At 46.3% G+C, this 19,063-nt stretch overlaps 1 protein-coding gene across 2 annotated transcripts in view; it reads right to left on the bottom strand.

The window, feature by feature from the left end:
* GAB2 (GRB2 associated binding protein 2) overlaps positions 1-19,063 on the bottom strand; it is a 92,023-nt gene that overhangs the window by 11,378 nt on the left and 61,582 nt on the right. For both annotated transcript variants that reach the window (XR_003533314.1, XM_027677572.1), the window contains exons 3-5: positions 3,922-4,162; positions 1,300-1,886; positions 131-225 (exon numbers count right to left, since the gene is read on the bottom strand). Coding sequence is in view for 1 of the 2 variants with exons in the window: in XM_027677572.1 (XP_027533373.1) it covers positions 131-225; positions 1,300-1,886; positions 3,922-4,162 (923 nt within the window). In the remaining variant the exon portion in view is untranslated. The remainder of the gene's footprint in view (positions 1-130; positions 226-1,299; positions 1,887-3,921; positions 4,163-19,063) is intronic.

The raw sequence follows: 19,063 nt of genomic DNA, 5'->3' as shown, positions 1-19,063 counted from the left end.
AATAAAACCCTTCTTGACTTAGCTCTGCAGGCCTGCACTGTGAGGTCCATCCTGGAACCAACTTGTTTCTGAATCTATAAGGTGCAAGTAGGTGCCTACAGTGTGGTGGCCAACACCAAGTCCCACTCACCAGGTAGGAGTTGTACCCATCGTTCATGGACTCGACCGACTGCACGGCACTGCCACCCCCGTGCTGGGGGTACTCGTACATCTCGCAAGAAGAAGCTGGAACACAACCACAAATGCACAACATGTCCCACCACAACTGCCAATAAAAAGGGGTCCCTGAAAACAAGGCACTGTGAGGACAATATCTGCTTTGTTGATTCAGATGCTGATGAGAAGACATGGTCTTTAGTCTGTCACAGACTCTCTGCTATGCTCCTTCCCAATTAGCATCTCTCTGATGCATCAGCACAACTGCACATGCTGTGTGGACCTAACCCGTTTCTGTCAAAGTACTGCAAAATCCCAGGGGTAAAGATGTCAGATAAGTACATCATGGTGACAAAACTGGTTTAAGGGAGAGCTCTGTTAGAGCTTGCTCAGCAGAGGTAGGGGCTGGCAGCCTCCAGTAAGGGAAGGATGGGGTGAGGATGAGTGCTAAGCTCTTAGATAAGTCTGCCTACTGCTGAGCATGGGTCTGATCTCAGCCTAAATGTTGGCCATTAGGTAGGAGGAGATGGAAGAGGCATTTCATAGAGCTCTGTGTAAAATTTGCAGTGTATTTTCTCTTCAACTACCTTTTCTAAGTTTGCAATTTTGTCATTCTAGGTACAAGTGGGCATGTTCATCCGTGGCCCACTCATGGCCAATGGGAACAGCATCTCTACTGCGCTGGGGACATTGGGTCTTGGAGATGTACAAAACCAAGGTAATGTGCCACCTGTGCAAACCCAAGGTTTTGCTCACCCACTTTGGTGAACAAAACCAAGGCAGCTCCAGGCTGAAGTATGTTTTGATAAATCTGGTTATGAACTGAAGGCAAACCAAAAATAGCTGAAATCACAAAAATCTGGTGAAGGGCTTCATAAGCAAGCGGGTTTGGGGTTTTGGTTCAAGGTACAACACAGCCAATAGTCATCTGGGCAGCTCTGGTGGGCAGAATTCTGTGGATGCCTCTCCACGCCTGCTGAATACAAAAAACAGGGCCAGATCCTGACTGGGGAGAGCTTCTTTGTGTCCACCCCCTGGTTGATGCCAACAGCACTCCAGCCCTACCACAACCCCATGGGACTGATCTGCCCACGGCTGGTAGATACGACAAAGCCACCCTCAGCTCCCCACCCCTAAATTCACCTCGGTGCAATCTGCTGTTCTCCACTGCAGGCAGTGTGTTTCTCCGTGGAATGGTGGCTGCCATGGGGGCCAGACCTAGATTTTCACTGGGCTGGAGCCGCTGGGGTGGGCTGCCCCACCGTGGCTCTGTCTGCCCAGGTTTCGGGGGTCGCGGGGGTGGTGCAGAGGGTGAGTCGCTGGCGGCCACAGCCAGAGCATTGTGGTTCTTGTCCAGTGTAAATGTCCTGGGGATCTGGTAGATGGAGAGTGGGGTGGCAGGGATGTCATAGGAGTCCGTGGAGAGCTCCCCAAACTCCTTGCATAGGGTGTTGTTGGGAGTCTTGTAGGTGTAGACCTCCTCATTATCCGTTTCAGAGCTGGTGAGGCTTGACTTGGGGTGGGTGTAGGAGCCAAAGGTGCGTGGGAGATCGTGCGCACTGTCCCTGAACTCCGAGTTGTGCCGGCTGGGTTTTGGCAGGCTGTAAAAGCCATGGAGCTGTCCACCAACCCCGTTCACGCAGTGCCCATTGCCCTGAGAGAGCTTCTGGACCGCTGTGTCGCTCCGCATGAAGAAGGCAGACCGTGTGGCTTGTGAGAAGCTGGCACTCCTGCAGAGGAAGGGGACAAAGGGGCTGAGATGGGGGGAGAGCTGGTCCTGGGGTGCAGCGAACTCTGCTTCTCCTCTTTGTCACCTTACTGACTTACATGAAGACCTAATGTATATACACTGCAAGGGTGTGAAAGGTAACCTTGATTGGGTCTTTTTGCCTGCAAAGGTATAACCATGCATGGGTCAGGCTTTTAGGGGCCACATGCTCCCACCCAGAGAGGACTCAGCCAGCCCCACATAAACATTCCCCCATGGAAGAGGCTCCTGCCCTGTATCGATCATTGTGGTGAGAAAATCTGAAAGGGTTATGGGAGAGTTTCCAGTTGTGGCAAATCACTGGGAAAGTGCCAGACCTATGGGAAAATCTGGGACACGCTGGTTGCAACCCCTGCTTTGATAGGGTTTGTGCTCTGCAGGGACAATAGCGACTCTTTCATGGAGCCAGCGCCAGATGGCGCTCAGAAATAGGGCTTATTTGGGGAAAAAACAAGTGATGTCGTGATAAGACAAATGAATCCCTGCCACCTTTGGAGCTCAGTACACCCAGAAGAGGTCTCGGTTCTGGCAGGGTCCTTTCGGTCAAGGACTTGAAACATCATGTGTTAATTATTCAGCATTGCCTGCCAATTAGCTACTATTACCCTCATTTTATGGATGAGTAAAGTAAGAGCTCCAGAGCTGAGAGGGGAGGGATTCCCAGCAGTTCTGCAGCCTGGCCCCGTGCACTGGGCATTGATCAGATGATTATTTCTGGCCTAGTTGCAGAAGCTGCCACCGGCCAGTTTGTTTCTGCTCACCAAAGCATTGGTGCTTGCTCCCTTCTCCTCTGGGTCCCAGCCACATTTGGGTTCTCAGAGGGTGGCTTTTAGGTATCCTCACAGCTGGAGCGTCAGAGGGCCATTTTTTTAAACACTGTTCCATTAACTCCATCTGAAGTTAATTTTTCTGAGCCTTTTTCTCTTGTTGTTTTTCAAGTAGGGAAAGTCAGCTGCAGCAGGAAAGCCCAGTGGAGGCTGCAGCCCGGGCTCTGTTCTCACTCCACACCAGCTGGGTTCTGACTGTCTCTCCCCTCCCTCCCTCCTTGCTGCTCCTGTGAGCCAAAACTCTTCACGTCAAAAAAACTCCTCGCTATTTAAGGCAACCGGCTGGGTCTGGAGGCGGAGAGCTGTCGCTCGCTCAGAAATACCACGCCGTGCACTGCCAAGCTGCCACGAAGCCCAGTGAGCTCTGGAAGGGGTGACTGGCAAAGTGGTGGAAACCCTGCCCATCCCTTTGTTTGTTGTTTTTCTGATTAAAGGCAGGAATTAGGGCCCTGCCTGCAGGATCACAAAGTGGTTGAGGTTGGAAGGGATCTGTAGAAATCATCTGGTCTAACCCCTGCTCAAGCAGGGTGACCTAGAGCTGGTTGTCCAGGACTGTGCCCAGAAAGCTTTGGAGTATCTCCAAGAATGGAGACTGCTAAACCTCACTGGACAACCTGTGCTACTGTTTGGTCACTTACAGTGAAAGTGTTTCCTGATGTTCAGAGGAGCCCTCCTGTGTTTAAGTTTGTGCCCATGGCCTCTGGTCCTGGCACAGAGCATCACTAACAAGAACCTGGCTCCATCCTCTTTGCATCTGCAGGGGAGATACCCCTGAGCCTTCTCTTCTGCTAGCTGAACAGTTCCAGCTCTCTCAGCCTTTCCTCTTAGGAAAGATGCTCCAGTTGTTTCAGCAACTTCATGGCCCTTTGAACTGGACCCAGTATTGACCCCTTGAGTACACTTCTAGTGACTGGCCTCCGCCTAGACTTTGTGCCACTGATCACCATCCCCTGGGTCCGGCCATCCAGACAGTTTTTAACACAACCCAGAAAGCCAGGAAAGCTGGGAGCTTGTGACCTCCTCCTCCCAACCACGATGAGATGTGCCCATTGCTCAGGGTTTTCTCCAGCTGGGTTTTGCAGACCTCCAAGAATTGAGGTAGGTTGAGCTACTGATACCCAGCCCTCCCTCAGCTGTCCCTGAGGTTTGCTCCCAGGTGGGCTAAAATACCTTGCGTTTTCTGACTTTCTGCTCATGCACTGGTGGAGGAAAAGGTAGTCCTGGGGGGCACTGGCAGACAGGGTGCTCTGGAGGTGGCTGGCAGGTGAGTCGAAGGTGAACAGGGTGGGCTGGCTGGAGTGGGACGGTGCTGAGGACTTGCGCTCTCGCAGCAGGTGGTGGCTGGCACTGCTGAGCTCTGCCGGGGAGGACCGTGGTGCATGGTTCATGGAGGCAATGCTCCTCAGGGTGTCTGTGCAGGGAAAAAACACACACGTGAGTGGCAGATGGAGCTACCCCACCCTGTGTTTCCAGGATTTTCCTTACTTAAACGTTCTGTCATTTATGGAGGTCAGTGGGGTTTGCTTATGACTCCAAGTGATGCTCTCACCTCTTCTCCTTGGAGCACATGCAACTATAGTTACCACGTATGGAACATATTTATAATATTTTATCATAGAATCATATTTCATCATTTTATCCTATTTCATCACATGCTTAGTGGTTTGCAGGGATGTCTGCGGGATGTCAGCCTATTTCATGGGGAGATCAGAGGGTTGTTAAAACCTTTAAAAAAAAAAGAGAGGAGCTTTCACACTGCAGTGAGATGTGATTTAAGTCACCCCCATCCCTCTGTGTAAGGGCATCACTGCCATCCCTTTAGAGTTGGGTAAACTGAGGGTACAGGGTAGGAATCTGGATGGACATAATGGCCAAAGATGAAAAAATATTCTCATGTTTCCCAATTCTCTACTAATTTTGTGGCCTCAAGAGATGTCCTGCTGTTTTATGCTAATAAAATTGGATGCACACCCAATGCATGACTCCTAGTGCCCGCTCCTCCTGCTTAAGGAGAAACAGACTTTAAAATATTAAATTCTTTTCAATGGAGAATATCCCAGAGGTCAGGCATAATCACCTGGCTACTCTTGTCCTCTCATAACTGTGCTTCATGAGTTTGAACCACAGATGAATTCTAACAGCCAAGTTGTAAATTCCCATCACAAAAAAACCCCCAACACAAACAAACCAAAACCAAAACTCAAAATCCCAGAAAACCCACAAGCTGCAGAATATTTTGGGAAAGCTGATCCATCTCTGGCTGCAGAAGACCACACAGAAGACCATGCATGCACTCCTGGCATGTGAAAACCACTCACTGTGGTTCACTGAAGGCACACTTTATAATAGTTGGGATTTACATTTATTTGGTGCTGATGTAAAACACAGAAAAAACCCAAACTCCTAACAAAAAGCGGAAATCCACCCAATCTCTGGCCACCACTGATTTTGGAATTGCTCCCCAGCATGACCACCTGCTCTTCAAATTTGACTTCAGACACCCATGCTCCAACGCAGGGATGAAAGGGATTTTACAGGGTTCCAATCTCTTTCTTTCCATTCCTTCCCTCAAATTCCAGATCACACCAGAAATTTTGCGCCTGATTCTCTCATGCTGCAGAGAAACGGCTGTCATGCCTCAGACAACGAGATGCTTCACACAGGGTGATTTTTTTACCAACTTCTGAGTCGTGTCAAGATACAAAATCAATCTGTCTGCTGCTCATTGGCTGCTGCTACATTTTTTCCCTGGTGTTACTTCAAACTTCACCCGATGCAGAAAAAGTACATTAATAGAAGCTAAAGAGCTTGACTCTGTTGTTTGGTTTGTGCTAAACACAGAAAGGATCAATATTTAACATTGACATTAATGGTGGGGGATGACAGCTTAAAACTCTGATTCCTGTCTTCTTCACATGGGCATTAAAGATCCCTTGGTGCTCTTCAAGGGAGTAAATGGCCATCCCAGTGTCCTTGGACAAAACAGTGCCTTGACCCTCATTCTTATTAAATATTTATCCAATAGCAGTGCAGAATGATTCCCATTGGAAAAGGAGTCTTGAGAGCTATGAGAATCCCAAATCAAAGTTCCAAATCAAGTGCTTTGTGGTCAACCAGAACAAGAGAACCCAAACCCCACAATGCCATCAAAAACAGGGGGCTGCACCTAAAGTGCCTCTCAGGAACCCCTCATCTTGCTACCTTCCCAAATCACAGCCAGGAATTGCCTGTGACATTGTTCTTTGGCCAAGACTCCTTGAGGATGGTGTGAGGATGACAGATTAGTGTTATGTCTCCATCCCAGCGTGTTCACCTCTGGGGACAATATGAACTGCACTAGGTCGGGGTCCCTCCAACACCCTGAGCTGTCCTCCCACACTATCCCTGCAGGCTTTGCATTTGCCATTGCATCGAAATGTCATGGCAGGGCAAAATACATCCAAGAATTAGAAATTACACTGATTTATTTGTGCTAACACAGCCTAAGGGGAGAAATGGGGTTGCACAAAGGAGATGGTCCCCAGCATCACCCCAGGGAACAGCAACTTCAAATCACAACACTTTGGGGAGCTCTGTGAATCCTGCACTGCCAGGAGACCCTAATCTTTTCCCAAAAATCAGTCTGATTTGGGGAAACTGGAGAGTGCAGTGAAGAAGATGCACTCATTGAAATCAGGATGAATTACTCCATGGTTACTCCGACCACATATATGAAAATGGGGAATGAAGGGGGGGCAGGAGGCAATGCCTAGTAAAAGCATGTAGCTTCCCTGGGGAGAGCTGCTCTATTGGCATCTGCATTGATTTTCAAAATGAATTCCCAGCTCGCTTCCTGCAGCGACCTGGCCACTGAGAGCATTAGCAGGAGCCAATTCAGGACTCACATACTCCATTAGGTCTGTGAGATGAACTCTGTAATAGTAGGTGAGAGATGGATTGCTTTGCGGGGCTGGGAGGGTATTGCAAGGGCTGAGAAGATAAATTCTGTGGAAGGAGACTGCCAAGATTGCTCTGGATTTTTTATGTTGTGGGGTTTTTTTGCACTAGAATAAATGACAGCTCATGTGCCCAGGTCACACGCTGACAATGGGTCCTGCTGGGGGACAGAAAAGGAGGCAAGAAAGGAAATGGAGGCAGAAAAATAGTATTTGAAGACTAGTACATGCTAAGGGAAAGGTTAGGACATCACATTGGCTTGAAACACAGAAAGGTCCCCCTGAGTTAGGTAAGGCATGCAGACTGAATATGAGCCAGAGATCCCAAAGCCATTTCAACTTGCCATGCTGCAGTGCCCAGCTCGCAAGAGATGAGGACCAACACTGCTTTCCCACATTCATGCAGGGCACTTAGTGAATAAGTTCCATGTGGATACCTCCAGGCATCCATCCCACCTGCATCATGACCAAAGATACTCAACTCTATCTGTGAAAAAGCCAAAAAGAAAGATGCTTCTCCATCCTTCATGGCCATCCATCTCAGGACCATGGATAAACTCATGAATCTCCTTCATTTAACAGCATAGACAAGCCTTCTAATCCCTTGGCTTTATGTTGATATCTTGAGTGTATGTTGAAGGAATGTATCAAGTACAGCCAAAGAGGGATAAGATCCTGTGCAGTTCCTACTGCCATTCCCTGGGGGCCAGAGTTAAAGTTATGTAGTGAGGCCATGTGGGAAGTGTCATCTTAACCCCAAGTTTCCTGGCCAGTTCTCCTCCGAGTTTGGGGAATTTGACTCCCATAGTCTGGAAAATGCAGTGCTGGACGCCCACAAGTTAAAATTCAATGTCAGCAGCACGATTTCTACACATACATCTTGCTGGGCTCAGGCTACAGCTGTTGCACTGGTCCCTGCAAGAAAGTGAGCCAGAGGCTTGGTGGGGACAAGTGAACACAGCCCTGCAAACCCCCATGGTGCCAGATGGGTTTCGACCGGCTGAAGGCTCAGCACTCACTAGTCAAGGTTAAGATGCACCTTTTTGTCTGTTTATTGCAGCAAAGTGGTAAACCCCCCTTTGAAATACATCCCCAAAGCAAAATTCCATAACTGAGAGCACAGCCAGCAATGGGATGGACTAGGCTGGGAGCCAAGAATTTTTTATGAATGTTCTCAATCCCTCAAAGTGGTATTTCCCTCCTTGTTGACAAGCCTGAATTCCCTTGCTCAGAGCACTTGACTATTGGTGTGTGTGCATAGCTTCACACAGTGTTCCTGGGCTTATCTGAGTGCAACAATAACTCAGCCTCCTTTGGAACTTATTGCTCAGAATATCCTTTTTCACCAGAGCTGCAATGTCAGCCTTCCCCGCCTGAAGGCAGAGGCTGGGACTACAACTCCCTGTATCTTGAAATGATACCCCTGGGAAGGTGTTGATTTTTGCGTGTAGCTGAATTCCTGTCAGTGTTCGCAAAAAAGGTGCCAGGCTTGCTTGGCATTTCTGAGTGGCACAAAATTCCCCATGATGCCAACACCAAGCTGGCAAGGACTGGTCCAAGGGCTCCACAGATAAGGGCTCCTCAGATCTGCCCTGGCAAACAAGGCCACGGAATGCCTTGGACTGCGTCGCTGACTTTGTGCCAGTTTAAACTTGTGGCCAATGGGACTTTCTTTCAGGAGGGAATAGTAGAAATCTACTAGAAATAATCCTTAGGATGGCACAGGGTAGACTGTGCTCATGCACCATCGTCTTCCTCACTCTTTGAAGCAGCTCCACCATTTATTAGCAAAAAAAAAGGGAAACTTTCTCCATGGAAATCTGCCTGCACATCTGCTTTTGCTGCCAGCTCACTCCTTGAGCACAAATACAAAAGAAATAATCAAAACAAGAGAAACGACCCTACCAAAACAAGCCTTCCACATGCTTCTCCTGGCAGAGAGAGAACAAACAACATGTCCAGTGCATGAGTCAACAAGCCACAGTGCTGCCAAGAGGCCTTGAGATGCCATGAGGATGAGCATGGTACCAGAGGAAGGTTTATTTACTAAGCTTTCCCTATCACCTCCAAGTTGGATGGCATCTGGAAAAGCTGCTGTCAGTCTGAGGATGTCCTGGCAGGTCACTAAGTTTTTCTCCAGCAGGTTAGTGGGATACAACATCTGATTAGGATAATTTCCCCTCTCCAGTTTCCATCAGGATGGGGAGCTGTGTGCAAGGACACAGGCACCCTAATATTTATCACTGCCCGAATTTTGAGTGCCAAGCAGGGGAGTGGAGCTCCCCAAAAGAGATAACAGGACACAGCTGCATCCTCCACTGCAGAGGAGCTGAAGGGTAGGGACAACAGTGGCATAGGGCTTTTGAGCTTTGCCCTTCCAGTTTCTGATGCTAATTTCCATTTGAGATCAGTTTGAGAAACTGATCAGGAGGGAGTGGCCAAGAGAAAGGAGAAGCATCTCCACTTTACAGACAAGATCCACTGCACAGAGGGCTAAGGGCATGGCTTCTCTTACCCATTTTCAGTCATCTATATGATACTTAGCTACACTGGTTCCTTTAGGTTTTCTCTATGGAGAACAATGCGATCCCCCAATTATTTAAGCATTTGACACAGAACAGGGAGAATTACCCAAGAAAGAGTTATGGGAGAGACAGTGAGACAAAGATGACAATAAATAGCATCGTCTTTTTCGATTAGTGTCAGTGCTGTGCTTGTGTTTGTATGAAACAACTGAAAAATAGTGGGAAAGTAGGAGCATTTGCCTTGGAGAAGCATGGGAACCAAGGGAAAAAAATCACAGTGCTGGAGAGCGAGAAGAGAGGAAAAGGGACCAAGTCCTGACCTCAAAGCATTATATATCTCAGTTATTTTAACAGTAATCAATTCTTTGAAGGACAAAGGGGCAGAAGGGTGAGAGACTGCAATAGAAACAATGCAATGCTTCTCCTTGGAGAACACAGGCTTGCTTCAGTGAGATGAGGCTGAGCCCAAAATTCCACCCCTTCCCTGGGAAATACCCCCTGGTGTCAGTGACCCATCTTTGTTTCATATCAACATTCCCTGGACATGGTGGTTACCCTTTGAAGAGCAAATCTGCCACTTGATTGTGAAGCTCAACATTCGTGTCAATATTTGGAAGTCTACCATTTGGCCAGATGGGGATACCTGGTGGGCACCTATTTATTTTTGTTATAAGGGCTTCAGTGCTGGAGATAAAAGCAGATGAACATGATGCTTGCAAACCTGGCTTACATGTGCCCTTGAGCACCCTACCTGGGACATCCTTATCAAAGAGTCCTGGAGTGGGACAATGACCTACAGCTGAGGATGAAGGACAATCCCTGCGTGGCAGTGTGGACTGGGATGGCCTTCATTTGCTGCACAGAATTAACCTCATCTCCAGCTTTCTGCTTCATGAATCATCATTTCTGATATTGCAAAACCAATTTGTTGAGGGATTAAATGGGGAAAAAAAGGACTGGAACAAAAGGAAAGGGCAAAGATGATGTGGTGTAACTGTATAAAACACGAAGTGGTCTCAAGGTAGGTATTCTTGCCTTTATTGGGTTAAGCATAAGGTGGCAAAAAACAAGGCAATGGGGATGTGCACAAATAGCTGCTTTCTGTCTGTGGGTGGCATATATGATTCCAGCAGATGCCAGGGGAATCCTTAGCAAATCTGTCTGGAGGTACAAGCAGTCTGTGGAGCCCAGCACTGCAGGACAGGGCTGAAGCTGTTGAAAGCTAAGAGCTATAGAAAGAGATGATACATTTATCATATAATATATGATATATATATGGTGTTTTTCATATATAGATAGACTAAAAAAAAAGGTTTTTTTCCCATAGGAAAAAGTCAGATAGCCTCATGATGTCCCAGGATCAAACCAGCTTTCTTACTGTGTGATATGAAGCTCTGGCATCCTGTTTTAAAGGATCTATTGGATATTATTATTGGTTATTACAATTGGTTATTACTATTTATCATGACGATGACAATGATAACTAATGATTTTGGCATCTCCTAACATGGTTCTCCCTTGGACATCAAGCCAAAATGGTCTCATCTAAGTTCCACAGTCCAACATGCCATCAAAATGCGGGGGCAAAGCCCAGAAGCTGGTGCACTATTGACTTGCCCTAGCCCAGGAAAAACATGCTTTTAGGTCCTAAATAAACTTCCCCTCATCCTCTTATCCTTCTCTGCGAGCAGTATGTGGGCATCTTCCCTTGCCTGAGCAAACGTGTGCACGCCTCACTTAGCAGGGATGGAGAAGGAGAAATAATGAACCCCAGCCTAATCCCAGCCAGGGCTTCTTAACAGCTCGCTTTAAATTTTATAGCCCTTTTTACGACAACAGGAGCGTAGGTCTTTAGTGTTCCAGGAGAGCAGAGGAAAACTTTCACTAGGAGAAAATGTGAACCTATTTTACTTATGCATGATTTAGTACCATTTCTATTCAGAGGAGCGCACAAGAGGCACAAATATTTGCACTTTGTATTATAGAATAACTGCCATTCCCAGCTCTTTACAGAAGTAATTTATTTCGATCTTACCTTACCTTGGGGGAAGAAACATTATAAGTCCCAGTTTGTCGGGGAGTCAATAAAACAGCAGCATTGTTACAGGTCTGCTTCACCATCGCTCAGCAAGGCAGCAATGGGGAAAGAAAGAGGATCCCCAAATTTCTCCTCTCAGAGTCTCCTTCTTTATGGGTGCATCTGCACTTATGCATGGGACCTAACTGCAGGAGTTTGGCCCCATTTTTCTCTCCTCTATACAGGATTAATGTTATTTTTTGCTCCATGGGTGGTATTTTAGCTGATGAGTTAAAAGAAAAGGGAGGTGGGTGCTGTGCATGGGTAGGTGCAAAGATGGGGACACTGGGTTGCAGCAGAGCTCCAAATTTCTCACATGGCTTCAGGGGGGCCCATCATGCTCAGACAGGGCAGTATCAGCCACATTGACTGCAAAAGTCCAAAGAGGAGACAAAAGAAGTCATTAACCCTCTTGGCTGCAATACTGTGTCCCTGAACCCGCGACAAAGTGACCCAGGGGTCAGTGTGAGCAAGGGTCAGTTCAACCCCACAAAACATGCCCTTAGAGACGGTGACAGAAAAAATTAAATAGTTTGGCTTTTTTTTTTCTTCCTGTTGAAACTTCAGCTCTCCCTTTTCCATCTCTGCAGCCTCTTCTCTCAAAAGAAGTCTCTCTGCAATGGTTTTCCATGCGTTTGTTTGGTTTTTTTTTTTTTCTGTTCAAGGTTATGGGCATACTCTGTCCACATACTGGAATCATCTGAAGAAATACTGAAGGCGATGCCATTCTTGAGATGTTAGAGGGCAAAATGCAAGAAGCAAAAACCTCTACCTTGCACAGCTGCTCTTTTGCTGGGCTCTGACACACCAACGCTCCAGCAAAGACGTAAACAGCTCAAAAAGCCATCCTGGATCTCTCTGGCCATCATTAAAAACTCAAGTCCTGCCCATCAGACAGTCTATTAACAGTGCTCAGTGGAAGCAGAGAAAGAAAAGGTCCTTCCAGCAAGCTATTCTCATTGCCATGAGGTTAAAAATGCCTGTGACCCCCAAAGCTTATGCATTCAGAAATCAGGAGTTCACATGCAGTAAAGGTCTTCATTATCAGCTAAAGCCCAGAGGTTTTTCTCTTCCTCTTCTTTTAAGATGCAATGATGGCAAAAGGACTTGGAATTTATTCCCTACACATTGCCATAATCAAATAATATGCTAATGCTATTAGCATGGGACCTTGCATCGCAAATGACTTAGACTCATATTCTCTTTCAAAATACTGGAGTTTCATTTAAATTGGTCTCCACAGCAACCAGAAACGAACTGGAATAATGTTGGATGGAAATTTTCATGGCTGGGCGTGGCGGATGAGGAATTTTGCAGCAGGGATAGAGGGAAGAGCCATGAAGACTGCTTGAGCCCACCAGTTTGTGCCCGTCAGTTTCCACCCAAGCAGTTAACACCTGTGATAACAACTGCAAGGACAAAATGAACCTGCATGTCCAGGAGGACCTCAAAGCATCCTCATGGAAAAGAGATGGTTCATGTAGAGTGAAGCTTGAGGAGGCTTTCTTGGTCCTCCTCCCAGTGCTTTCTAAGTGGCCCCAGGGGAGATGCATATGACAACTGGTTTCATTCATGCTGAATCAGTTCTCATTTGTTAAGTTCAAACCTGGCTGTTTGCAACTGGCCTGAGGGAACAGAGCTCCTGATCACAGGCCACACTCCTATATCTCAGGGTTGTACAAGAACAGATCAGGAAGGAAGTGTTTGCTACTGGCTTCCCTCTGTTAAAACAGGAAATGCTGCTCCTTCCTTCATCTCAGATGCTCTGCTCACAAGCTCTCCATGATGGGCCCTGTCTCCCACAAGGATCTAGGATAAGAAGGACCTGCAGCATTCTCTGACCTGAGCCTACCAGCTGATCACATGGTTCTGTCCCATTCAAAATACTCCCCAAACCCATTTGAAAATGAGCTGAGCTTTGCAATGCCATGGCTGGAAAGCTACTGGTTAGAAACTAGCTCTTATTTCCCATGAAAATCCTCCCTGCACTCGTTTCACTCTGCGGTCAGCGGGTATGGTGTGATCCTCATCCTGGTTGGGGCTTCTCGGCATTCCCCTAATAATAAAACTAGTATTAGTAATGTGTCCCATAAAAATGTCTTTGAAAGCAATGTCAGAAAGTGGGAGGCATCTTGCTTGAGAATGGCTGAGAGTTCAGGCAATGAAAAGAAAACAACTCCGACCAGTCTTTCAATTCTGTTTGTAATTATCTGGGCTCCAGTGGGTGTTAAAACATCTGTACTGGTTTGGCAGGGACTAGGGAGCGTGGCTTGTGCCAAAGGCAAGAACTGGCGTGGGTTGAAAGCAGTGCAATACTTCAGGGTGGTATTTGCATTCAGAAATGCAGGGCTGGCAGCTCCTCCCACAAGTGCTTTTGGGTTAGGGTCAGCTCCAGTCCTGTTCCTGCTCCCACATTCCCCATCCATCATGGCTTGTACCCCATTGGATCCATCCCAAGAATGAGCTGAGGGTGGTCAAAGGAAACACAGTCTGGGATGGAGTCCTGAATCCCGCTGGATTTAACATCCTCATAGACTTTGGTCACCACCAGTTGAGCTCCATTTTTTGCTCTTGTTTTTCTTTTCTCTGTGCATGAGTGTTTCCACCTGGACACCCTCCATCTCCCTGCCACATCTGGTCATGCACAAGCAAGTCTCTCCCTGCTGGATATTTCTGCACTGAGAAGTGGAGCAAACTCCCCGCATGGATGTTGCTGTTTGAACCTTGTGTACTAAAGCATGGGCCAGTTTTGTGGTTATTTTTAACACACAGCAGCAGCAGAGCTGGGTTTAGTGGAGCAGTGGAGCGTAATGTAGAGCTTGGTCCTCAGGAGACATAAGTAAGGCAGATTTATCACAATCTCCTTCAGGGTAATCCTTTTGGATTTTGGCATTCATCCCCTGACTCAGGAACAAAACATCCTCTGGCATCTGAAGACCAGAGCAAACCATCTCTGCCCTGATGCTTGCTCATGGGTTGGGAACCATCCCATGGGCTTATTCAGCATTTTCTCACCCTCCTCTTCCTTTCTCAAATCAGCTCACAAAGTCCAGTGAGCCCATCCTTAAACCCCAGAAGCATCAGATTACATCACCACCCTTGCAGCTGTGCCCATCTTTGCACACACCACAGATGGTACCAGCACCCAGACCAAAATCTGCATCTTCTTGCCCAGTGCATTGCCCGTGCTCTGTGCTTGGCTTAGGGCCAGCTGAAAACATTCTGACATCCTCCAGCTGGAAAATGCAATTTAATCAAAATAGGAGCTTGCCAAGGGATTGCTTGAAGCTAGAAATTACAAGAAACCTTTAGAGGGTAAAAGTGAATTTTAAGTAAAAGGGGAGAAGGTCAAGGTATTTCAATTCATTCTCATCAGAGTAGATCGTTTTATGGGGGTAGATTGCCCCTCTTCGACTGAAGATTGTAATCATGTGCTTTTTAGATGTGAAAGTGCAATTCTTGATCTTTTCTGAAATTCATTCAAATTCAGAATGAAAAGGTGTGAATCAAAATTGACACTGAAAGTGTACGAAAATGAATTACAGAGAGAGTGAAAACGAAGATGCTGAATCTTCACTGCCTCTGAAATGGAGTTTGTTTTGGGCTCATCACCTGTTCCGCTTGCTGCAAGGGCAGCATTTCCCCAGATTGCTCAGACTCCATACAAGCCCCTTCTTAGCACTCTTACTTCCTCACAGGAATGGGATTTATTTTATTTTTTATTTTAATTACCTAGATGACTCATGTCTGAACTTAGTGTATTTGGCTGCTGGGACAGATCTGGGTGAGATCCAATACTTGGTGCTCGTCTCATCACTATCATCTTCATCTGTCATCTATGGGATGAAAAGTGGTTTGGTGACCAATACACAGTACATTAGACCTGTTTCTCTCCACAGATGCTGGGAGGAATAAGCCAGGATATAATGGATTTTGGCTACAACCACAGGAATGCAGGGATTACTGGGACCAGAAACCAGATCAGAAGCCAGCCTCTTCCAGCTTTCCAACACCAACTGCTCCCGAGACAGCTGAGAACTTCACAGGGATCACTCATGCAGCAATGCACCCACAGGGAAAACTCATTTGTGCGTCACTTCATCATTTATAAACCTGATTAAAGCAAATATTTTAACTTATCTAATACAACTGAGGGCATTCTTGCAGTCATGGCAGTTTTAATTCTTTAAGCCACTTTATCTGTAAAACAAACCACTCTGTGTCATACAGCTCTGTGAACACAGGGTTGGCCTTCCCTTCAAACGGCACCAGGAGACAGCAGACGTTAGCATGTGTTCTTATTACTGACATATGTCAGCATACAAGAAGCACTGTTTGTCCAGGACTAGGACAACATGGATTTATCTCCATAAAAATATTAGTGGCAGGCAGAGGACAGGATGGTCCTTCCAGCACCATGCCAAAGAAACTCAAAGCATTTGCAAGTCTGTACTCTGAGTTCTTCTTAAAGGTAGCAGAAATTATGGAAGTGAGTTTCTGGAGCATCACAGAACAGCCAGCAGGGTCTCAGATGTTCGGAAGGCATTATGTTGATGCCAAAGAAGGGATATGATGGTATTTAAAACCTGTAATAAAGCCGTAAAAGCACAAATGAGCTTTAAGTGAAAATCACAAATCCAGCCCTTTTCTTAGCGTTATGGGGGTGAGAAAAATCCATGGAAGTCAAGAAACTGGGATTGAGATACTTTTACAAAATAAAAATGTTAGACTTAAGAGGCACCATAGTGCTCTCCTGGAAAAACAAAGTCTTCAGCTCTATCAGGAATTTTTTCCAGACAAATCTCAAGAAAGGAAATGCAGCATTTTCATAGCATCATAGAATGGCTTGGGTTGGAAGGGAGCTTAAAAATCACATAGTTCCACCCACCCACCATGGGCAGGGACACTTTACACTAAATGAAGTTGCTCAAAGCCCCATCCAACCTGGTCTTGAACACCCCCAGGGAAGGGGCATCCACAAATTTCTATGGGCAACCTGTGCCAGTGCCTCATCACCCTCACAGTAAAGAATTTCCTATTAACATCTAATCTAAATCTCTCCTCTTTTAGTTTAAATCTCTTCCCCTTGTCCTCTCACTATCTGCCCACGTAAAAAGTCACTCCCCTTCTTTTTTATAAGCTCCCTTTTTATTTTCACCTGGAAGACCATGTGTTGACCAGGTTTTGACCCTAACACTAATCATCAAAGCAACCATCAAGCAGCAGAAAAGATTCATCACAGAATTTATGGATTTCAAGTGGGTATTTGAAAGACTTCATTATGACTCATTGGAGAGCAATATGAACTGTTATGGCAAGCCAGCAAAAATAATTACCATCGTAAAGGCTTTATATCAAGGTTTAGTCTGTGCAAAGCATACGCAGGCTTGAGGGAATGGTTTACACAGGCAGCAATGTCAAACAAGGTGGTGCTTGGCAGCGCAGGTGATCAGCCATGAGATAAAGGTGAGGATGGTGCCACAGGCAGCGTAACAGCCATTCACTACACTTTTACAGGTGATGAAGTATTTGCGAGTGCCCAGACACCTGCCCAACACTTCAAAAAGAGGATTCACTGTCAGCTATGAAAAAAAAAAAGCTAATGCAATGAGTCCCTCCACTCCAGCTTACTTTCAAAAGCCACAGCATACAAGAACAGGGGCAGTTTATATATTTGGCAGTGAAATGATGGAAGGTAATCATACCAAAACTGGGCAATGAGCAGCTGTGTTGGCTGGGATGGGATTAGGTCATGTGGAGCTGAAAGAACACATGATGAAATTTTTGAGGTGAAATGTTATTTTCCATCCTAATAAACAGATATAAAGGGTGGCAATCAATCAAAGGTGCAAACGAGTCAGACACATTCCTCAGCATGTGACAACGACCCAGTAAGTATGAAAGGAAGCTATATCTCCAGTAAGGGCCGAGATGTGCCAGAGCTTCACCACCCACCACAGAGCAGCTGGAAGACTATGAGGGACATCAGACAGAGCAAAAAGGGTAAGAAAACATGAGGCTGGACTGACCCAGAGCCAAGGGGTATCAGACAAAATACTGTGATATGGACTCAGATGAGGCAATGTCTCATCTCATGTTCTGCCCTCCCACCCTCCTAGTGATGTTAACAGGGAACAACTTCATTTTTATCTGCTGGGATTGCTGAGGTATCTCAGCTCTCACTATACTCTGAAGCCTGGTATTTCCCTGCAATGCAAGATCATAAAAATCATAGAATCACAGAACATTTGGTTTGGAAAGGACCTCTGGAGATGGTCTAGTCCGATCCTCTGCTCACAGCACAGGCAGCTACAGCAGGTTAGGATTGTGTCCAGTCAGGTTTTGAGTATCTCCAAAGATAGAGACTCAAGTTGGTTGCTTTTGTTATTTTTTTGTGGGGGTTGGTCTTTTTTTTTCCACACAGCCCTAAGTATTTGCTTCATCCTCTGTGGCTTAAAGCGATCGTAAGCATGGACCAACAGCAAAGTTGCTTCTGGGATGCCTGGTGGAAACTGTAACTCCCTTCTAGGTCTGAATCACACAGAGAAGCAGCAGACTGAGCAAGAGGGGAACAGGAGAGATAAATAACATCTCATTTTTCGTGAACAGTCTCATTTTTAAACAGGTTTTGCAGAAGCTGTGGCCAAGTGTCCCTTTAAGGACCCTTCCCATCTTGGAGGGAACAGGTATCATTACTGAGCTGCCTCTGGTAGCAAATGGCTACAGACAGGAGAAAAGATGCACCAACACATCTATTCTGTGCCTCTGTGATGAATCCCTTCAAGCAGAGGCTGCCTTTATGCTCAGTGCTTGTGCAGCACCTTGCATAGCAGAAGAGAGGGTTCTTGGCTACATCTACACTAGGATGGACCCCGAAAGATGTTCTCAGCCTTCGTGGAGGGAGCTGGGACATGGAAAGGGCACTCATGGGGCCTCCCCAGACCAGGTGTAACCCCTCGGTCCTAAGTAATTGCCAACATTACAGCTCTGATATCGTACCACAATAAATAACTCAAAAGTATGTTTGAGGACCAGGCAGTAATTATAACTGAGGCATAGAAACCACCTAGGGAAGGATTGTTATCTTTATAGATAAAATCAGTAATAAAAGCTACTGCATTCATAAATAAAAATCAGTCTGGAAACAAACCCTGAGTGGTGTCATGAAAAGTTCACAGGAATCGACAGCTTCATGTCTCCTTCCTGATCCATGTGCCTTCACTTGGAGGCTTTAAAGGCTTTAGAAAGCTTTCCCTTTGCTCAGGCTTGGTTTTAATTGGAAATATAAAGCAATACAAACCAGCAAACAAACAGGCATTGGGGTCCGGGAAATGAGAGCCTAAATCTGTCCTGGCTTTAATCAGGTTTTACAAAGCAGCACACAGGGTGTATAAAACCATGGTCCCCATCAAAGCTTTGGAAGGAACAATGTGAAATATATGGAGGGAAGAAATGGGGAAATACGTTGACTTGGAGGCGGGGGGGAAGAGCTATGTTGTGAAAAACTGCCAGAAAATTATCAATCACAAAGGTCACAGTGATTTTTTCTCTTGTCCTCCAACTTGCTCGCACACCCATTTTGAGGTCCTCTGTACATTGCATTTCCCAACCTGGTTCCTATGTGTTGGTCATCACCCACAGATCCATGTCCTGTCCTGATGCCCAAGCAGCTCTGTGGTCACAGATACATGGCAGCTCCGTGAATCCCAAAACAGCATGACTGGGGCATACGGGCTACAACAGTCCCAAGACCCCTCTGGGAAATACAAATATAT

Source organism: Neopelma chrysocephalum, unplaced genomic scaffold (assembly GCF_003984885.1).
Source record: "Neopelma chrysocephalum unplaced genomic scaffold, ASM398488v2 Primary Assembly neopelma1_43, whole genome shotgun sequence".
Classification (NCBI taxonomy): domain Eukaryota; kingdom Metazoa; phylum Chordata; class Aves; order Passeriformes; family Pipridae; genus Neopelma; species Neopelma chrysocephalum.
The sequence above is the reverse complement of the archived record's forward strand: the minus strand, read 5'-3'. Positions and strand labels throughout refer to the sequence as shown.